This window comes from Amblyraja radiata, chromosome 18, assembly GCF_010909765.2.
Source record: "Amblyraja radiata isolate CabotCenter1 chromosome 18, sAmbRad1.1.pri, whole genome shotgun sequence".
NCBI classification, from domain to species: Eukaryota; Metazoa; Chordata; class Chondrichthyes; order Rajiformes; family Rajidae; genus Amblyraja; species Amblyraja radiata.
In genome coordinates this window covers 6,981,309-7,003,682 of record NC_045973.1, presented here as the reverse complement: position 1 = coordinate 7,003,682, position 22,374 = coordinate 6,981,309, and the positions used below count along the sequence as shown (strand labels likewise).

The 22,374-nt window shown below is 47.6% G+C and overlaps 1 protein-coding gene across 5 annotated transcripts in view; it reads left to right on the top strand.

Annotated features, from left to right (window-relative positions):
* Positions 1–22,374, top strand: part of magi1 (membrane associated guanylate kinase, WW and PDZ domain containing 1) — a 335,163-nt gene that overhangs the window by 270,157 nt on the left and 42,632 nt on the right. For all 5 annotated transcript variants that reach the window (XM_033036663.1, XM_033036662.1, XM_033036661.1 and 2 more), the window contains 5 exons: positions 356–413; positions 1,288–1,370; positions 3,105–3,197; positions 3,924–4,106; positions 9,934–10,572. In XM_033036663.1, coding sequence (XP_032892554.1) covers positions 356–413; positions 1,288–1,370; positions 3,105–3,197; positions 3,924–4,106; positions 9,934–10,572 — 1,056 coding nt within the window. The remainder of the gene's footprint in view (positions 1–355; positions 414–1,287; positions 1,371–3,104; positions 3,198–3,923; positions 4,107–9,933; positions 10,573–22,374) is intronic.

The following is a 22,374-nucleotide window of genomic DNA, read 5'->3' as shown; positions in this document are numbered from 1 at the left end:
TCGGATCGGGTCGAGACCGTTCCTCAATCTTCAATTTCACCTCAATGGCTTCTTTATCCTAATTCAATGGACATTGCCACAGACGGCTGTGGAGGTCAAGTCAATGGATATTTTTAAGGTGGAGATTGACAGATTCTTGATGAGTACGGGTGTCAGGGGTTATGGGGAGAAGGCAAGAAATTGGGGTTAGGAGGGAAAGATAGATCAGCCATGATTGGATGGCAGAGTAGACTCGATGGGCCGAATGGCCCAATTCTGCTCCTATCTCCTATGAACATGAAGTAAATGCATTTAATATTAATTGGAATAAATCAGCAAATGTCTTCACAGAATGTGTCTCTCTCTGCCCTTTCAGAGTTGCCCACAGGATGGGAGAAAATAGATGACCCTGTCTATGGTGTCTATTATGTTGAGTAAGTATAACTGAAAATCACAGCTAACAATTATTCAATCTAAATTATTATCAGCAGGAGAAAAATATAATCCAATTATTACTTTTTTTTAAATTGTGGCTCTATTAACTATTCCTTCAGCCACATCTCCTGATTTCATCCCCATACTACCCTGTAAGATGGACTTGAGACTTATCAAACTGTAGACTGTGCTTATATTCCTTTCTTTCATACAATCAACGCAGTATTGTGTAAGAAGGAACGGCAGATGCCGGTTTAAACCGAAGACGGACACAAAATGCTGGAGTGACTCAGCGGGACAGGCAGCATTTCTGGAGAGAAGGAATGGGTGACGTTTCGGGTCGAGACCCTTCTTCAGACTCTGAAGAAGGATCTCGACCCGAAACGATAGACTTTGAAGAAGGGTCTCGACCCGAAACGTCACCTATTCCTTTTCTCCAGAGATGCTGCCCGACCAGCTGAACTGCTCCATCTTTGTGTGTCTATTTGCGGATAAATAGGACTGGATTAGATGGGAAATTTCAGTCGGCATGGATGAGATGGGCTGAAGGGCCTTTTCCCATACTGTAGGACTATATTCCACTTTGCTATCGTGTACGATCAGCTCCGCGAACTTGTTCATATGGATCGTACCTGGCTGAGCACACAGCCATTGCACCATAACATTGGATTTCTTTGGGAATATATTTTTGCTGAAGCTGGGTTTTTTTTTTAAAGGAATAAATGCATAACATATACTTATCCTGTCAGCTTTTGAAATTGCTGCAGGCATACTTATCCTAAATTAGATATTTCTTTGAAAAAGCTTGTTTGTATTCTCACAGATCGTTGTGTCTCTCTCTCCCCCTCTCCCCGTCTCTCTCTCTCTCATTAGTCACATCAACAGGAAGACACAGTATGAGAATCCAGTTGCTGAGGCCAAGCGCAAGAAGCACCTCCAGCAGCAACAAGCAGAGGGTAGGTTTGTGGCTCCTCGCAGCGAACATTGCAGCGAATTGTGGACGCAGCCCAGACCATCACACACGCACGCACCAACCTCCCTTCTTCAGACCCGAAACGTCACCCATTCATTCCTTCTCTCCAGAGATGCTGCCTGTCCCGCTGAGTTACTCCAGCTTTTTGTGTCTATCTTTGGTGTAAACCAGCTTCTGCAGTTCCTTCCTACTCCCTTCCATCAACTCCATTTATACCTCCCGGCAAGGCCAGCAGCATAATCAAGGACGAGTCGCACCCCGGCTACTCCTTCTTCTCCCCTCTCCCATCAGAACAGAAGGTATAGAAGTGTGAAAACGCACACACCTGCAGATTCAGGCACAGTTGCTTCCCAGCTGTTAACAGGCAACGGAACCATCCTACCAACAACTATAGAGCAGTCCTAAACTACGATTAGACTATGATCGGACTTTGCTGGCTTTACCTTGCACTAAACGTTATTCCCTAATCATGTATCTATACACTGTGGACAGCGCGATTGTAATGATGTATTGTCTTTCCACTGACGGGCAGGTGGATTCCGCCACATTTAGTTTAGAGATACAGTGCGGAAACAGGCCCTTCGGCCCACCGAGTCCGTGCTAACCAGCGAACCCCCGCACACTAACACTACCCTACAGACACTAGGGACAATTTACATTTGCACCAAGACAATTAACGTGCAAACCTGTTCAAGAAGGAACTGCAGATGCTGGAAAATCGAAGGTACACAAAAATGCTGGAGAAACTCAGCGGGTGCAGCAGCATCTATGGAGCGAAGGAAATAGGCAACGTTTCGGGCCGAAACCCTTCTTCAGACTTGCAAACCTGTACCTCTTTGGAGTGTGGGAGGAAACCGAAGATCTCGGAGAAAACCCACGCAGGTCACGGGGAGAACGCACAAACTCCGTGCAGACAGCACCCGTAGTTGGGATCGAACCCGGGTCTCCGGCGCTGTAAGGCAGCAACTCTACCGCTGCGCCACGGTGGCGAGGCTTGGCGCCACTATTGCTGCCAACCCTTCATGCCATCTCCTCGCCCCCTAGCCATCTGGGCACTCGTCATGCTGGCTATAAGGGCAGGCACAGTGGCGCAACGATATAGTTGATGCCTTGTAGCTCCAGAGACCCGTGTTCGATCCTATCCATGGGTGCTGTCTGTATGGAGTTTGTACGTTCTCCCCGTGACCTGCGTGGGTTTTGTCCGGGTGCTCCGTTTCCTCCCACACATACAGGTTTGTAGGTTTGTTCAGCCGTGTTGTACGCCAAATGAAAATAATTTCCCAAGAACTGCAGATGATGGAAAACAGGAATAAAATCAAAAGATGCAGGAAGCATTCGGCAGATAAAGGAGCATCTGTGGAATGCAAACCCTGCTATTTCACTGGCCTGGTAACCCATTCAGTCTCATTCAGATATATTAGCTATATATCTAGCTATATGCATCTGATATCTTAATCTCATTCAGATATAGTCTCTCGACGCATGCAGCACGGTGGCGCAGCGGTAGAGTTGCTGCCCTACAGCGCCGGAGACCCGGGTTCGATCCCGACTAAGGGTGCTGTCCGTATGGAGTTTGCACGTTCTCCCCATGACCACCTGGCACCACTGTGCCGCCCCTAATTGTTGGGAGTGAATTTAGGAAGGGGGGGTAACTGCTGGATGAACTCTCACTCCCAAATAATACTTCGAATGCAACTTATTTTTCTCACCTTTGCAGATTGGACGGAGCACCCAGCACGGCCCGGCCCCAAAGCCCCAAATTACACACAGAATAATCAGGGGTCCTTCAGAGAAACGCCGGCACAAGGAGGTAAGGCAGAAAGGTTGAGCATCTACAACCTGAAATCAAATGCAAGGACTAGATCAGACCACCTCTCGCCCAGAGTAAGGGGAATCGAGGACCAGAGGAAACCGCTTCAAGATGAAGAGGAGAAGATTCATATAACCATATAACCATATAACAATTACAGCACGGAAACAGGCCATCTCGGCCCTGCAAGTCCGTGCCGAACAACTTTTTTCCCTTAGTCCCACCTGCCTGCACTCATACCTTAACCCTCCATTCCCTTCTCATCCATATGCCTATCCAATTTATTTTTAAATGATACCAACGAACCTGCCGCCACCACTTCCACTGGAAGCTCATTCCACACCGCTACCACTCTCTGAGTAAAGAAGTTCCCCCTCATGTTACCCCTAAATTTCTGTCCCTTAATTCTGAAGTCATGTCCTCTTGTTTGAATCCAGTAGGAATCTGAGGGTTAACTTTTACACACAAAGGGTGGTGAGTGTATGGAACGAGCTGCCAGAGGAGGTAGTTGAGGCAGGGACTATTCACAACGTTTAAGGAACAGTTAGACAGGTACATGGATAGGACAAGTGGGCCAGACGCGGGCAGGTGGGACTAGTGTAGATGGGACATGTTGGGACTGTGGGCAAGCTGGGCCGAAGGGCCTGTTTTTAAGGGACTTATGGACTAATGAACTTGTGACCTGAAACTGAACGTGAACGTTTCGTTATCCATTTTCATGAACAGGCAAGCCCTTCTTCACAAGAAACCCGGCGGAACTGAAGGGGCAGTTCATCAACACCAAACTAAAGAAGAGCACCCGTGGGTTTGGCTTCACTGTCGTCGGTGGCGATGAGCCCGATGAATTCCTGCAGATTAAAAGCCTCGTTCTTGATGGGCCCGCGGCAATGGATGGCAAAATGGAGACAGGTAGGAAATGGAGTCATACAGCATGGAAACAGACCCTTCGGCCCAACCAGTCCATGCCGACCAACATTCCCCATCTACGACCCAATTCAGTGTACAAAACGGTTCGGGTAGATAAAGGCCAGTGATGGGAAGAGTAAGGGATTCGAGAACCAGAGGACATGGGTTTAAGGTGAGGGGGGGGAAAGATTTAATAGGAATCTGAGTGGTATTTCATTCACAGAAAGAGTGGTGGGTGTATGGAGCGAGCTGCTGGAGGAGGTAGTTGAGGCAGATACCATCGCAACGTTTAAGAAGCATTTAGACAGATACATGGATAGTGTAGGTAGGAACTGCAGGTGCTGGTTTGCACCGAAGATAGACAGAAAATGCTGGAGTAACTCAGCGGGACAGGCAGCATCTCTGGAGAGAAGGAATGGTTGACGTTTCGGATCGAGATCCTGCCTCAGAGTGGGTGATGTTTCGGATTGAGACCCTGCTTCAGACTGGATAGATAGGTTTAGAGAGATATGGGCCGAGCGCAGGCAGGTGGGACTAGTGTAGATGGGACACGTTGGCCGGTGTGGGCAAGTTGGGCCGAAGGGACTGTTTCCACGCTGTGACTCAAAGAAGCAATATTCCCGGTCAGTGATTTACAAACACGGCAGATTTAGTTCCCGCCATTCTCTTAAGCTCCGACTGGACAGCTCTCCCCTGAAGCCGGTCATGTTGCTATGATGACTCTTTCAATGTGACCTCTTGTCAAGACAGGACCAGGGCTTGTATTTTGCCCCTTCTCTGACGCTTCAGCTCCCCGATATCACAGTTGGAGTGAAAGTCAGCAACAAAAGCTGGATACGAGCTCAGGGTCACGTTGCCATTTTAGTGCAGCCAGCTGCCGGCCAACACAATTGCAGAGCTAAGGAGCTGTAGAGTTAAGGGCCTGTCCCACCGTACGATGTAAATCAAGAGCTCTCCCGAGTTTAAAAAAAATCAAACTCGTGAAAAGTAGGTAGAATGTACGTGGCGGCTACGTCGGAGCTCGTGGATGTCACGTAGCGGCTCGTAACACTAACGGCGGGTACTCGGGAAACGCGGAAACTCGTGACGTTTTTTCAGCACCGTGAAAAATGTCTACGAGAGCCCTGAGTACCTATGAACGGCCATTACCGTAAATCTCCGAGTTCGAATCAGGAGAAACTCGGGAGAACTCTTGAATTCTTAGGGAGCGGCAGTGGGGGAGCGGCCTTGTGAGGGAAGTGCCCTGTGAGTAAAGTGTGAGTCTTTGGCTCGAGAGTCTTCGGCGAGGAGGCTGAGGAGAGGAGGCTACACAAAACGCTGGAGAGGGAGAGACGAAAGAAGGAGATGTCAGGCAAGCTGATTCAGTGTGATGCTTGCAGTATGTGGGAGGTCAAGGACACTGCTGGTGCCTCTGGCTGCTACAAATGTGAGAAGTGCATCCAGGTACAGCTCCTGAAGGACCATGTTGGGGAACTGGAGAAGCAAGTGGATGACCTCAGGTTCGACCGAGAAACTGAGTCGTTCCTCGACAAGTCCTACAGTAAGATTGTTACAGCTAAGGTACTGGAAGAGAGAAGGTGGGTGACGGTGAAAAAGGGAGGGAAACATGGAATGCAAACGTCCCCGGGTGTTGTACCTCTTGTGAACAGGTTCACCCACTTAGAAGCTGTCGGGACAGAATACACTGAGCGGCGGACTGGCTTGCGAAGCAAATAGGGCTGTTGAGCCAAAACCAAAGAGGCCAACGTCAGGCAACGCCATTGTAGTGGGAGACTCCATTGTGAGAGGTACGGACAGGGGTTTCTGCGGCAACAGACGGGATGCGAGGATGGTGTGCTGCCTTCCTGGTGCCAGGATCCAGGATGTCACGGACAGAGTGCAGAAAATCCTCAAGGGCGAAGGTGAACAGCCGGAAGTGGTAGTTCATGTCGGCACAAACGATGTCGGAACGAAGGGGATGAATATTCTGCAGCGTGAGTTTAGAGAGCTCGGAAAAATGCTGAAAAGCAGGACCTCCAGGGTTGTTATCTTCGGTTTGCTTCCAGTTCCTCGTGCTGGAGAGCAGGAACAGGGAGATACGGGACCTGAATGTGTGGCTGAGGAACTGGTGCATGGGGCAGGGATTTAGATTCTTAGATCACTGGGATCTGTTTTGGAGTAAGGGGGAACTATACAAAAGGGACGGATTGCATCTTAACAGGTGTGGGACCAGCATTCTGGCAGGCAGGTTTGCCACTGCTACACGGGTGGTTTTAAACTGAATAAGGGGGGTGGGGTGTCAAATGGGATAGTGGAGGATGGAGTTAAAGGGAAAGGGTTTCTTAAATGTGTGAGTGTAGAGACAGAGGGGTGTAAAATGAGGGTAGAAGCAATAGGTAGCAAGGTGAAAAGTAAAAGTGGCAGGCAGACAAATCCAGGGCAAAAATCAAAAAGGGCCACTTTTCACCATAATTGTAAAAGGGGTAAGAGTGTTGTAAAAACAAGCCTGAAGGCTTTGTGTCTCAATGCAAGGAGCATTCGTAATAAGGTGGATGAGTTGAATGTGCAGATAGCTATTAATGACTATGATATAGTTGGGATCACGGAGACATGGCTCCAGGGTGACCAAGGCTGGGAGCTGAACATCCAGGGATATTCAATATTCAGGAGGGATAGACAGAAAGGAAAAGGAGGTGGGTAGCGTTGTTGGTTAGAGAGGAAATTAACGCAATAGAAAGGAAGGACATTAGCTTGGAGGATGTGGAATCGGTATGGGTAGAGCTGCGAAACACTAAGGGGCAGAAAACGCTAGTGGGAGTTGTGTACAGGCCTAACAGTAGTAGTGGAGTTGGGGATGCCATCAAACAGGAAATTAGAAATGCGTGCAACAAAGGTAAAACAGTTATAATGGGTGACTTCAATCTACATATAGATTGGGTGAATCAAATTGGCAGGGGTGCTGAGGAAGAGGATTTCTTGGAATGTATGCAGGATAGTTTTCTAAACCAACATGTAGAGGAACCAACGAGAGAGCAGGCTATTCTAGATTGGGTATTGAGTAATGAGGAAGGGTTAGTTAGCAGTCTTGTTGTGCGTAGCCCCTTGGGCAAGAGTGACCATAATATGGTTGAGTTCTTCATTAGGATGGAGAGTGACATTGTTAATTCAGAAACAAGGGTCCTGAACTTAAAGAAAGGTAACTTTGAGGGTATGAGACGTGAATTGGCCAAGATAGACTGGCGATTGATTCTTAATGGGTTGACAGTGGATATGCAATGGAAGGCATTTAAAGACTGCATGGATGAACTACAGCAATTGTTCATCCCAGTTTGGCAAAATAATAAATCAGGGAAGGTAGTGCATCCGTGGATAACAAGGGAAATCAGGGGTAGTATCAAAACAAAAGATGAAGCATACAAATTAGCCAGAAAAAGCAGCCTACCAGAGGACTGGGAGAAATTCTGTCCAGCAGAGGAGGATAAAGGGCTTAATTAGGAAAGGGAAATTAGATTATCAAAGAAAATTTGCAGGGAACATAAAAACTGACTGCAAAAGTTTTTATAGACATGTGAAGAGAAAAAGATTAGTTAAAACAAATGTAGGTCCCTTGCAGTCAGAAACAGGTGAATTGATCATGGGGAACAAAGACATGGCAGACCAATTGAATAACTACTTTGGTTCTATCTTCACTAAGGAAGACATAAATAATCTGCCGGAAATAGCAGAGGACCGGGGGTCAAATGAGATGGAGGAATTGAGTGAAATCCAGGTTAGCCGGGAAGTGGTGTTAGGTAACTTGAATGGATTAAAGGCCGATAAATCCCCAGGGCCAGATAGGCTGCATCCCAGAGTACTTAAGGAAGTAGCCGCAGAAATAGTGGAATTACGGGGAATTACAGACCAGTTAGTCTAACATCGGTAGTGGGGAAACGGCTAGAGGCAGTTATTAAAGGTGGGATAGCAGCACATTTGGAAAGTGGTGAAATCATTGGACAAAGCCAGCATGGATTTATGAAAAGTAAATCATGTCTGACGAATCTTATAGAATTTTTCGAGGATGTAACTAGTAGAGTGGATAAGGGAGAACTAGTGGATGTGTTATATCTGGACTTTCAGAAGGCTTTCGACAAGGTCCCACATAAGAGATTAGTATACAAACATAAAGCACACGGTATTGGGGGTTCAGTATTGATGTGGATAGAGAACTGGCTGGCAGACAGGAAGCAAAGAGTAGGAGTAAACGGGTCCTTTTCACAATGGCAGGCAGTGACTAGTGGGGTACCGCAAGGCTAAGTGCTGGGACCCCAGCTATTTACAATATATATTAATGATTTGGACGAGGGAATTGAATGCAACATCTCCAAGTTTGCGGATGACACGAAGCTGGGGGGCAGTGTTAGCTGTGAGGAGAATACTAGGAGGCTGCAAGGTGACTTAGATAGGCTGGGTGAGTGGGCAAATGCATGGCAGATGCAGTAGAATGTGGATAAATGTGAGGTTATCCACTTCGGTGGCAAAAACAGGAAAGCAGACTTTTATCTGAATGGTGGCCGATTAGGAAAAGGGGAGATGCAACGAGACCTGGGTGTCATGGTACACCAGTCATTAAAAGTAGGCATGCAGGTACAGCAGGCAGTGATGAAAGCGAATGGTATGTTAGCATTCATAGCAAAAGGATTTGAGTATAGGGGCAGGGAGGTTCTACTACAGTTGTACAGGGTCTTGGTGGGACCACACCGTACAGTTTTGGTCTCCTAATCTGAGAAAGGACATTCTTGCCATAGAGGGAGTGCAGAGAAGGTTCACCAGACTGATTCCTGGGATGTCAGGACTTTCATATGAAGAAAGACTGGATAGACTCGGCTTGTACTCGTTAGAATTTAGAAGATTGAGGGGGGATCTTATAGAAACTTATAAAATTCTTAAGGGGTTGGACAGGCTAGATGCAGGAAGATTGTTCCCGATGTTGGGGAAGTCCAGAAGAAGGGGTCACAGTTTAAGGGTAAGGGGGAAATCTATTAGGACCGCGATGAGAAAAACATTTTTCACACAGAGAGTGGTGAATCTCTGGAATTCTCTGCCACAGAAGGTAGTTGAGGCCAGTTCATTGGCTATATTTAAGAGGGAGTTAGATGTGGCCCTTGTGGCTAAGGGGATCAGAGGGTATGGAGAGAAGGCAGGGATGGGATACTGAGTTGGATGATCAGCCATGATCATATTGAATGGCGGTGCAGGCTTACTCCTGCACCTAATTTATATGTTTCCATGTTTCTAATTACCTCGTACAGTGGGACAGGCCCTTTAGGATAACTGAAGAAGGGGAGTGTGAAACTAATTCTTTAAAAGGGTCAGCACAGTGGGTCGCAGCGGTAGAGTTACTGCCTTACAGCACCAGAGACCCAGGTTCCGATCCTGACCACGGGTGCTTTGCTTGTCTGCACAGAGTTTGTACGCTCCCCCCGTGACCTGCGTGGGTTTTCTCCGGGTGCTCCAGTTTCCCCCCGCCCTCCAAAGGCGCGCAGGTTCGTAGGTTAATTGGCTTCGGTAAAAATTGTCAATTGTCCCTCGTGTGTGTGTGTAGTACAGTGCCAGCGCACGGGGATTATTGGCCGGCACAGGCTCGGTGGGCCGAAGGGCCTGTCTCCGCGCTGTTTCTCCAAAACCAAACTAAACTGCTCTCGCTGCTGATTGTATTCATATTCTGGCGTTGTCAAAATATTATGCAAATTGTTCTATCTGTTTGCAGTGCACAACACCATTTGAGGATTAAGTATGTAATTGTGAAGTTAATGTGTGCACAGTAATTGGTGATGCGTTAGCATGATTAAACGCCTGTAATCCTCTCCCGCAGGTGATGTGATAGTAAGTGTGAACAGCAGCTGTGTGCTGGGTTACACCCACGCTCAAGTTGTGAAGATATTCCAGTCCATCCCCATCGGGGCCACCGTGGACCTTGAACTTTGCCGGGGATACCCGCTGCCCTTTGACCCCGACGACCCCAACACCAGCCTGGTGACCTCGGTGGCCATTTCGGACAAGGAGCCGATCATCGTCAACGGCCAGGAGAACTGCGACTCGCTCTCCAGCCACAGCAGCCAGACGGCGCCGGTGAACGGCAACGGGCCGAGAGACCAGAGACCGTACAGCCCGTCGTCCGGCGAGGTGTCCTCCTCCAACGGGTCGCACACGGGCTTCGGCAGCGACAACGCCACGCTGGCCTCCTCCATCGCCACCCAGCCCGAACTCATCACCGTCCACATCGTGAAGGGGCCGATGGGCTTTGGCTTCACCATCGCCGACAGCCCCGGCGGTGGGGGACAAAGGGTTAAACAGATCGTGGACGGGCCGCGATGCCGGGGCCTGAAGGAAGGGGACCTCCTGCTGGAGGTGAACAAGAAGAACGTCCAGAACTTAAGTCATAACCAAGTAGTCGACACACTGTTACAATGTCCCAAAGGAAGTGAAGTGACTCTCCTGGTTCAGCGAGGAGGTGAGCCAACCGTTTGCCTTTCGTCGGAGGTTTATCGTAACTTTGCTTGTTCATTTGCTTTAGTAATTTAGACATACAGCGCGCAAACAGGCCCTTCGGCCCATGTGCTAACAGAAACATGTTCCCAATGTCGGGGGAGTCCAGAACCAGGGGCCACACAGTTCAAGAATCAGGGGTAGGCCATTTAGAACGGCGATGAGGAAACACTTTTTCACACCGAGTGTTGTGAGTGTGTGGAATTCTCTGCCTCAGAGGGCGGTGGGGGCAGGTTCTCTGGATGCTTTCAAGAGAGAGCTAGATAGGGCTCTTAAAGATAGCGGTGTCAGGGGATATGGGGAGAAGGCAGGAACGGGGTACTGATTGTGGATGATCAGCCATGATCCACATGGAATGGTGGTGCTGGCTCGAGGGGCCGAATGGCCTACTCCTGCACCTATTGTCTATTGTCTATTGTTTAGAGATGAGATTGGTTCATCTTGGCGTCATGTTTGGCCTGGACTTTGTGGGCTGAAAGGTCTGTGTACTTTAGACTTTATAGATACAGTTCAGGAACAGGCCCTTCGGCCCACCGAGTCCGTGCCGACCAGCGATCGCCCCGCACACGTGCCCTGTCCTACACACACCAGGGACGATTTTCAAGTTTACCGAAGGCTATTAACCTACGAAACTGGTGTCTTTGGAGTGTGGGAGGAAACGGGAGCACCCGGAGATCTTCCTGCATCTAGCCTGTCCAACCCCTTAAGAATTTTGTACGTTTCTATAAGATCCCCCCTCAATCTTCTAAATTCTAGCGAGTACAAGCCGAGTCTATCCAGTCTTTCTTCATATGAAAGTCCTGACATCCCAGGAATCAGTCTGGTGAACCTTCTCTGTACTCCCTCTATGGCAAGAATGTCTTTCCTCAGATTAGGGCGGCAGAATGGCACAGCTGGTAGAGCCGCCATCTCACTGTGCCACAGAAGCAGGTTCGATCCTGCCCTCAGCTGCTGTCTGTCTGTGTGTGGAGTTCGCACGTTCTCCCTGTGACCGCGTGTGTTCCCTCCGGGTGCTCCGGCTTCCTCCCACATCCCAGAGACACTGTCCAAACACAGGTTAACTGGCCTCTGTAAATGGCCCTGGTGTGTGCAGGGAGTGGGTGTGTAAGTGGGATAACATAGACCGAGTGTCAACGGCCGATGGATGGTCGGCGCGGACTCGGTGGGTCCGAGAGGCCTGTTTCCATGCTGCAACTCCAAAACTAAAATGGGATGTCGGTTGTTGTTTCCTTTGAGTTGGGAGAGGTTGGGGGAGAAGTTGGGAGATTTGTGGATGGAGAAACACAAAATGCTGGAGTAACTCAGCGGGGCAGGAATGGGTGACGTTTCGGGATCGAGACCCTTCTTCAGTGAGCGTCAGGGGAGAGGGAGAGTTTGTTTAAGTTGCTCTGCCTTTGGGAAAACTCTGTTGATGTCTACTGGGCGGAGGGCAACACTACTATGTTTTTAAGGATGGAGTACAGTGGTCATTCAGTTTACAACTGCTCCAGATGAAGTCTCTCTCCACACTTGTGCACTTCCAATAGCTTTTGCTTCGAGAGGCCTGTCGTAATGATTGAACTTGCTGGGTTACAGTGAGCTTAATCTTCTGATTAACTTTTGACAAAGTGTTTAAAACACATTAAACTACTAGGATAATTTAATTTGTACAGTCTGTGAGCGTGATAAATTGCTGGGGGGGAGGGATGATGGAGACATCCCTGTGGAATAGGTGAGAGAAATCATTAGTGTTTGTCTACTGTGACTTTGATTCATATCTAGGGCTTACATGGTGCAGCAAAACTAAACGTCCATATTGACCCGGGTTCGATTAGTAAATTGATTCCAACGTTGTTCTGGCAGAGTATGAGTCTCTTGTTTTCTTTGGGTATGAATTTCACCTTACAAAGCAAATTGTTCATCGAAATTAAACATACAAGCATGAAGAAGTGAAGTCTTGACGATAATGAATGAACATGACATGCGTTTCAATATCTTTCTGTCCGCTATTGAAAGTAAATCAATTCATGTCCTTGTAAGAAAGCAGAGAATTGATATGGATCTCATCACTTGATATCAATTGATATGGATTTCATGGTTTCAATTGTGTGCAGTTTTGGTCTCCTAATTTGAGCAAGGACATTCTTGCTATTGAGGGAGTGCAGCGTAGGTTCACCAGGTTAATTCACGGGATGGCGGGACTGACATATGACGAAAGAATAGGTCGACTGGGCTTGTATTCACTGGAATTTAGAAGGGTGAGAGGGGATCTTATAGAAACATATAAAATTCTTAAAGGATTGGACAGGCTAGTTGCAGGACAAATATTCCCAAAGTCAGGGGAGTCGAGAACCAGGGGTCACAGTATAAGAATAAGGGGTCGGCCTTTTAGGAGTGAGATGAGGAAAAACTTCTTCACCCAGAGAGTTCGGAATCTGTGGAATTCTCTGCCACAGAGGGCAGTGGAGGCCGATTCACTGGATGTTTTCAAGAGAGAGTTGGATTTATCTCTTGGGGCTAAAGGAATCAAGGGATATGGGGAAAAGGCAGGAACGGGGTACTGATTTTTGATGATCAGCCATGATCATATTGAATGGCGGTGCTGACTCAAAGGGCCGAATGGCCTGCTCCTGCACCTATTTTTCTATGTTTCTATTCCAGATTCAGTTTCTTCCCAGCTGTTATCAGGCCACTGAACCGTCCTACCACAACTAGAGAGCAGTCCTGAACTACTATCTACCTCATTGATGACCCTCGGACTATCTTTGATCGGACTTTAGTGGCTTTATCTTGCACTAAACGTTATTCCCTTATCATGTGTCTGTACACTGTGAATGGCTCGATTGTAATCATGTATTGTCTTTCCGCTGACTGGTTAGCACGCAACAAAAGCTTATCACTGTACCTCGGTAGTAGACCCCCTCGGTCATGACTGACCATGGGTGATACATCCTAGTTCAGGTGATGTGTAGTTGGATGCAAGCCCGGGCGATTCTGGAACCCAGCAGGTCAGTGTTTCAAGATGCATTGATCCAAAAACATTTTCCTCCAGACACGCTGCCTGGCCCGCTGCGTTACTCCGGCACTTTGTGTCTATTTAGTTTGGTTTAGTTTTGAGATACAGAGCGGGGGAACAGGCCCCGCGGCCCACCGAATCCACGCCGACCAACGATCCCCGCACATTCGCGCTATCCTACACACACTAGGGAACATTTACAATTTTTACCAAAGCCAATTAACCTACAAACCCGTAGGTCTTTGGAGTGTGGGAGGAAACCGCAGATCTCGGAGAAAACCCACGAAGGTCACGGGGGGAACGTACAAACTCCGCACGTACAGACAGCGCCCGTAGTCGGGATGGAGCCTGGGTCTCTCAGGCTGTGAGGCAGTAGCTCTAGCGCCGCGATACCATGCCGCCCAAAATATCTAATTCGATCTAAAACATGAATTCCATTTCTCGTTCCACAGAAGAGTCAAGAATCAGGAGCATCTCATTGTCAAAATTGGCACAAATGCATTCTTCCAGGCAGCGGCACAACAGATATGCAAACATAGAAGAAGCCTGACTCTAGGAATAGATTAGGTGAATGGATTTTCCCCGGTTTGAGGAATCAAGAACCAGAGAGCAAAGGTTTCAGGTGGGAAGGGCAGGAGAAACCTGAGGGGCAACCTTTTCACACAGAAGGTGGTGGCACTATATGGAGCGAGCTGCCAGAGGAGGTCTGAAGGAGGTTACTGACCCAAAACATCACCTTTTCCTTGTCTCAAGAGAGGCTGCCTGACCCGCCGAGTTAAGGGCCTGTCCCACTTAGGCTATTTTTTAGGCGACTACAGGCGGCCACATGGTTGCCGGGGTGTCGCCTGTATGGTCGTGAGTCGTCTCTTCAGTTGCCCAAAGAGTCGTAGCGTCTTTCTGGTCGCCGCTGGATTTTCAACACGTTCAAAAAATGTTGGCGACGGAGGGTTTGACGCCAATGAGCGTAGCTTGACTTCTCCTGATGTAGGTGCTGCCGTAGGTTGTCGCCAGGTGAAGTAGGTCGTTGCCGGTGCTGACTTCGGTGGATTCCATTGGCGACCACCTCCGCCAACCGGCGACAGGTACCGGCGTCAAGAGAAGTCAAGTAGCGACAGGCACTGTCTTCAGTTGTCTTCGATTGTCGTCGACAGGGTCGTTGCCTGCCGCAGGTGGACGTAGGTTGACTTCGGTTGTCATAGGTTGTCGCCTGTGTGGTCGTAGGTTGTCGTAGGTGTGATCGTGGGTGGATGTCCAAAGTCGCGACGATTGGCTCGCCGGTTGTCGGTAGCTTGCCGTAGTTTGACGTAGGCTAGGTGGTAAGTTGTCGTAGCGTGTCGTACACATTGTCGTGGGGGGGGGGGGGTGTCCAGTCGCTACGACCTGCTACAACTGTGACAGTCGCTGGCAGTCGCCTAAAAAATCACCTAAGTGGGACAGGCCCTTTACTCCAGTATTTTGTGCCTATTGCCAGAGGAGGTAGTTGAAAATAGATATTAATCAAAAAGACACAAGGTGCTGGAGCTACTCAGCGGGCCAGGCCTGCTGCATCTGCAGTTCTGCAGTTTCTGGTTCCGACTTTCTGAAGATCATCGATCTCGGTTCTTAACAAAAAGGAAATTAGCAATGAAGATACATCCTGTTCTGCCAACAACTTCCAGTGATCTATATCTGAAATTACATGCAAGTGAAGAGTGATAAATAATTCAGGCAAGTAGCTTGCATCAGTGGTGGTGTTTTACGACAACTTTTAAATGATGTTTGCACAGGAACCTGTACAGGGAGGAGTTTTGAGGGACATGGGACGAGTGTAGATGGGGCATCTGGGTGGGTAAGTACGGGATGGGCCGGTTTTGTGCTGTATTACCCACCCTGTTTAGTCTAGTTTAGAGATACAGCGCGGAAACAGGCCCTTCGGCCCATCGAGTCCGCACCGACCAGCGGTCCCCGCACACTAACACTATCCTACACATACTAGGGACAATTTTACATTTACACCAAGCCAATTAACCAACAAACCTGAGAGGAAGCCGAAGATCTCGGAGAAAACCCACGTAGGTCACGGGGAGAACGTACACACTCCGTACAGACAGCGCCCGTAGTCAGGATCGAACCCGGGTCACCGGCGCTGTAAGGCAGCAGCTCTACCACTGCGCCACCGTGCCGCCCTGAGTGTTTCCAGAACTTTTTGCTTTTGTTTCTGATTACCAATATCTGCAGTTTTTTAAAATGTCTTCCTGCACTAGCGGTGAATTCACAATGTCCCCATTCTGCCCAGGCTTAAGTGAGATGAATTTTCCTGATTGAGTAACATTTAGCATGCCCTTAAATTGCTGCAGCTAAAATAAACAGCTAACCCTTAACGTACAAACTCCGTACAGACAGCAGCCGTAGTTGGGATCGAACCCAGGTCTCTGGCGCTGTTAAGTATTATAAGTGAGAAAATCATTTTTCACACAGAGAGTGGTGAATCTGTGGAATTCTCTGCCACAGAAGGTAGTTGTGGCCAGTCCATTGGCTATATTTAAGAGGGAGTCAGATGTGGCCCTTGTGGCTAAAGGGATCAGGGGGTATGGAGAGAAGGCAGGTACGGGATACTGAGTTGGATGATCAGCCATGATCATATTGAATGGCGGTGCAGGCTCGAAGGTCCGAATGGCCTACTCCTGCACCTATTTTCTATGTTTCTATAAGGCAGCAACTCTACCGCTGCACCACCGTGCCGCCCCAGTTACAGTATATTACTGAGGATTATTATGTGAATGGTCCCTCTTTCATTCCTGTGGTTTGATGAAAGGATGCCGTCCCATTTATACTTGCATACAGCTGCGAAAGTAAACAGTTGAATTTTGAGGGCAACCATTTTATCCTGTTACTGTGCATTGTAAGGAAAATGAAATCATTCATTTTTCCTCTATAATAGCTCAGTGTTCATGAAAGTAGTTGGTTTTGTACAGTGTTTATTAACGTATTCACGTTTGTCTCTTAATCTGCCTTACAATTATTTCGTTCAGTTTCGAGATGCAATGCAAAAACAGGCCACTCGGCCCTCCGAGTCCATGCTGACCCACGATCCCCGCTCACTAACACTATCCTACACACCGGGGATAGGACTCGGTGGGCCGAAGGGCCTGATGCCTAATCTCCAAAGTCTATTGCACGTTAATTTGTTCTATATTGAAGACATAGGCGTTTTGAATCAAAAATATAACATTCAGTAACATTTCACCGCATCCGCACGATTAATCTATTGGCACAGGGTGGCACGGTGGCGCAGCGGTAGAGTTGTCGCCTTGCAGCTCCAGAGAGCCGGGTTCCATCCCGACTACAGGTGCTGTCTGTACGCAGTTTTTACGCTATCCCCGTGACCCGTGTGGGTTTTCTCCGGGATCTCCGGTTTCCTCCCACACGCCAAAAACGTGCATTGGTGAAATTGTAAACAGTCCCTGGTGTGTAGGATAGTGTTAGTGTACGGGGTGATCACTGGTCGGCCTTGTCTTGGTGGACCAAAGAGTCTATTTTTCCGCGCTGTATCTCTAAACTCTAAAGTTTATCGCGCTTTAATTTATTCTATATTTAAGATGCATTGTAGGGATGATATTTGCTTACCTAAATTTATTGGATAATTCATCGCAGTGTGGCCTTTCACTGTTGACGTCTGCGCAGTAATCTCGGCGTGGAGTGCTTACGTGGTCATACCTGTTCTCATTTCCACCACTAATGCAAGCTATTGGTGTGAATTATTTATCCGTCTTCACTTGCGTGTCTTCTCTCAATTACTGGATGTTGTTGGCAGAACAGGATGTATCTTCATTGCTAATTTCCTTTTTGTTAAGAACCAAGATCGATGATCTTCAGAAAGTAGGAACAAGGAACTGCAGACGCTGCTTTACAAAACAAAAAAAAACAAAGTGCCGGAGTAACTCAGCAGGTCTGACCCGCCGAGTTACTCCAGCACTTTGTGTCCTTTTTTCATATCGATTTTCATGCATGTTAGCAAGCTAGTGATAATCAAATAAGAAACATATAAGATTATTAAGGGTTTAGACACGCTAGAGGCAGGAAACATGTTCCCGATGTTGGGGGAGTCCAGAACCATGGGCCACAATCGAGCTGTTTACTGTGCATAGATAGATACATGATAAGCGAATAATGTTTAGTGCAAGGTAAAGCCAGTAAAGTCTATTCTATTCATGCAATAGAAACATGCAGAATAAGGGGTAAACCATTTAGAACGGAGTAGAGGAAACATTTTTTCACACAGTGTGTTGTGAGTCTGTGGAATTCTCTGCCTCAGAGGGCGGTGGAGGCAGGTTCTCTGGATACTTTCAAGAGAGAGCTAGATAGGGCTATTTAGGATAGCGGAGTCAGGGAATATGGGAAGAAGGCAGGTACTGATTGTGGATCTGATTGTGGATGATCAGCCATGAGCACATTGAATGGCGGTGCTGGCTCGAAGGGCCGAATGGCCTACTCCTGCACCTATTGTCTATTGTCATACTCAGATTAACATGAATAGGAAGCAACTGCAGGTACAGGTTGACACTGGAGATATACACTGGAGCGGGCCTGTTTCCGCGCTGTATCTCTCTACTATACCAAACTAAATGGATACAAAATGCTGGAGTAACTCAGCGGGTCAGGCAGCATCTCTGCAGAGAAGGAATAGGTGACGCTTTGGGTCAGAAATGTTATGAGTCTGAAGGAGGGTTTCGACCCGAAACGTCGCCTATGTGTTCTCTCCAGAGATGCAGCCTGACCCGCTGAGTTACTCCAGCATTTTGTGTCTGTCTTCAGGTCCCATAATATCAGGTTACCCAGAGAAGGGGAATCAGGAGCTTTTACCCATAGTAGGGAAATCATGAACCAGAGGACATAGATTTAAGGTGAGGAGGGAAAGATTTAATCAGAACCTGAGGGGGTGGTGGGTGTATGGAACGAGCTGCCAGAGGAGGTCGTTGAGGCAGGGACTTTTAAGAAAGTTCAAGAAACATTTAGACAGGTACATGGATTGGACAGGCTTAGAGGGAAATGGGCCAAATGCAGGCAGGTGGTACAAGTGTAGATGGGCATGTTGGTTGGCATGGGCAAGTTGGGCCGAAGGGCCTGTTTCCACACTGTATCACTGTGTGTTCACTGAGAGTCCATGTGGGTTCTAAGCTAGTGTTGAACTATCATATTGCTCTGCGATATATAGATGTGGCCCTTGTGGCTAAGGGGATCAGAGGGTATGGAGAGAAGGCAGGTACGGGATACTGAGTTGGATGATCAGCCATGATCATATTGAATGGCGGTGCAGGCTCGAAGGGCCGAATGGCCTACTCCTGCACCTAATTTCTATGTTTCAATGTTTCTATGTTCTATTTTATTTTAGAAACATAGAAAATAGGTGCAGGAGTAGGCCATTCGGTCCTTCGAGCCTGCACCGCCTTTCGATATGATCATGGCTGATCATCCAACTCAGTATCCCATCCCTGCCTTCTCTCCATACCCCCTGATCCCTTTAGCCACAAGGGCCACATCTAACTCCCTCTTAAATATAGCCAATGAACTGGCCTCAACTACCTTCTGTGGCAGAGAATTTCACAGATTCACCACTCTCTGTGTAAAAAATGATTTTCTCATCTCGGTCTTAAAAGATTTCCCTCTTATCCTTAAACTGTGACCCCTAGTTCTGGACTTCCCCAACATCGGGAATAATCTTCCTGCATCTAGCCTGTCCAACCCCTTAAGAATTTTGTAAGTTTCTATAAGATCCCCCTCAATCTTCTGAATTCTAGCGAGTACAAGCCGAGTCTATCCAGTCTTTCTTCATATGAAAGTCCTGCCATCCCAGGAATTGTTCTATTTTATTGTTCTATTGATTGTAAATTAAAATCCCACTTGGAAGGTCACAGTAGTCTATCTTGAATGACATTCAGACCACGGTAAAAGCCTTAGTGTATTTCCGATGTGAGACCCCATCAAATTAATTTCACTATTGGCAGCTCTGTATGGCCTGAATCATGAATCTTTCTGCTATCTTTGATCGGACTTTACTGACTTTAACATTATTCATGTTATCCCCTTTATCATGTACCTGTAACACTGTGGACTGCTCGATTGTAATCATGTATTGTCTTTCCACTGACTGGTTAGCATGCAACAAAAGCTTTGCACTGTATCTCAATAGACAATAAACAATAGGTGCAGGAGTAGGCCATTCAGCCCTTCGAGCCAGCACTGCCATTCAATGTGACCGTGCCTGATCATCCTTCTAAACTCCAGAGTGTACAAGCCCAGCCGCTCCATTCTCTCAGTATATGACAGTCCCGCCATCCCGGGAATTAACCTTGTAAACCTACGCTGCACTCCCTCAATAGCAAGAATGTCCTTCCTCAAATTTGGAGACCAAAACTGCGCACGTTACTCCAGGTGTGGTCTCACTAGGGCCCTGTCCAACTGCAGAAGGACCTCTTTGCTCCGATACTCAACTCCTCTTATTATAAAGACCAACATGCCATTCGCTTTCTTCACTGCCTGCTGTACCTGCATGCTTCCTTTCATTGACTGATGAACAAGGACCCCCAGATCCCGTTGTACTCTTGGTACACGTGACAATAAATAAAGTAAACTAAACCAAGTTTGAAGGAGATGTCTGGGTCAATTTTATTAACACAGAGAGTGGTGGGTGAATGGAACGCATTGCCAGGGGTGGTGGTGGAGGCAGGAACAATGGTGGCGTTTAAGAGGCTTTTAGATAGGCGCATGAAAGTACACGGAATAGAGGGACATGGATCATATACAGGCAGATGAGATCAGTTTAACTTGGCATCATGTTTGGCACAAACATTGTGGGCCGAATGGCTGAACTATTCGACTTAAGAAGGGTCTCGACCAGAAACGTCGCCCATTCTTTCTCTTCAGAGACGCTGTCTCTGTCCCGCTGAGTTACTCCAGCTTCTTGAGTCTTATCTTCCGTACCGTTCGACGTTCCGTATCCCAGGGAACAGAAATCTATCAGAGGTGTTCGCGTGAACAGGCATCCATTTTAACCATCTCCTCTGTGAGGGAGAGAACTGCAGACGCTGGTTTAAATCGAAGGTAGACTCAAAATGCTGGAGTAACTCAGCGGGACAGGCAGCATCTCTGGGGAGAAGGAATGGGCGACATTTCGGGTCGAGACCCTTCTTCGGAACGTCGCCCATTCCTTCTCCCCAGAGATGCTGCCAGTCCCGCTAATTACCTTCTATCTCTGACTCTCTGGGTTTCTTCAATTTTTGATCGTGAAAGTAGCAGATCAGGGAAACATTTTGTGTGGCCGATTTCATAGCTTTGCAAATCTTGAACTGCGAGTTATTTCACCAGATTGAGTGCCAAGAGCTGATTGACACTCTAGCAGCAATCAATATCAAGCTTGCTTTGATTGGAAGTATTTGGATTCTGTCTCTTTGCCATCGACAAACGCGCTCCTGATTGAGTGCCATCAGACCATGTCCACGTAACAATTAGATCAGGTGAGGGTAACAAGTCTCCCTTTCCTTCCTGTTTATCTGCAAGCTTGGTGCTTTGAGGTAAGGTGTTGCAGTGGGCTCCTGAACACCGGCACCTGAAGCCCAGCAGAGATTTATCACGAATCCTTCTCTCTCTCGAATGAAGTAACGAAACACAATGTAAAATGGCTGTTATAACGGCACGGTGACGCACCGGTAGAGTTGCCGCCGTACAGCGCCAGAGACACGTATTCGATCCTGACCACGGGCGCTGCCTGCACAGAGTTTGCACGTTCTCCCCGTGACCCGTTTGGGTTTTGCCTGACCCTAGCTGCTACGCCTCCGTTGCCATGCTGTGAGAGCGGAGAGGTTGAGAAGGAGTTTCTTCCCAGAGGCCATTAGGAATGTAAACTCCTATCTCACCAGGGACTAACTTTTCTGTAACATTCTACTGTTTTTTTAGAATTGCTGGGGGTTTTTTTTATTTCCTTTTCCCTTCTTCACACAATATGTAATATGTAAAAGAATATGTGATTCTGTTCCATTCTGTTTGTAGGTTGTTTGTTTGTTTGTTTGTCATTTTGCACAAAGTCCGCGAGCATTGCCACTTTTCATTTCACTGCACATCTCGTATGTGTATGTGACGAATAAACTTGACTTGACTTCTCCGGGCGATCCGGTTTCCTCCCAAACTCCAAAGACGTTCAGGTTTGTAGGTCTTCTTCTTCTCGAGTCCACACACAAGATTAGAAGTTGCTCAGCCAGAGTTGACCACACTTCTCGGCATCTGCACACAATGGCGTCATGTCTTGTCGCTTCTTGTGCGTGGTGGTGGAAAGATTGGTGGAAACAGGGCCGCGACGTGAATGCTCTTTCCTTGACCCCGGGTTTGTAGGTTAATTGGCTTGGTATAATTGTAAATTGTCCCTCGTGTGTGTGTGTGTGTGCAGGATAGTGTTAATGTGCGGGGATCGCTGGTCGGCGCGGACTCGGTGTGCCGAAGGGCTTGTTTCCGCGCTGTATCTCTGAACCGAACTCGACTAAACCTATTTTTTTGCGCTTGGTTTTCAAAGGCTTCATTATGCAGGACATTCACATTACCAAACGAGGAATGCAATAGCAAAATTTGGCAGGAATCTAAGGACCCAGAGGGTTTGGAAATGTCTTGCCTGTTAGAATGCATGGCACGACATTTTAAGGTCACTTCTAAAATCCTACAGATGAGATTTTTTGTGCTTTGAAATGCAAAAGCAGCGTCTCTGTTATAAAATGGAAAATATAGCAAACGCCCAACGTATTAGCA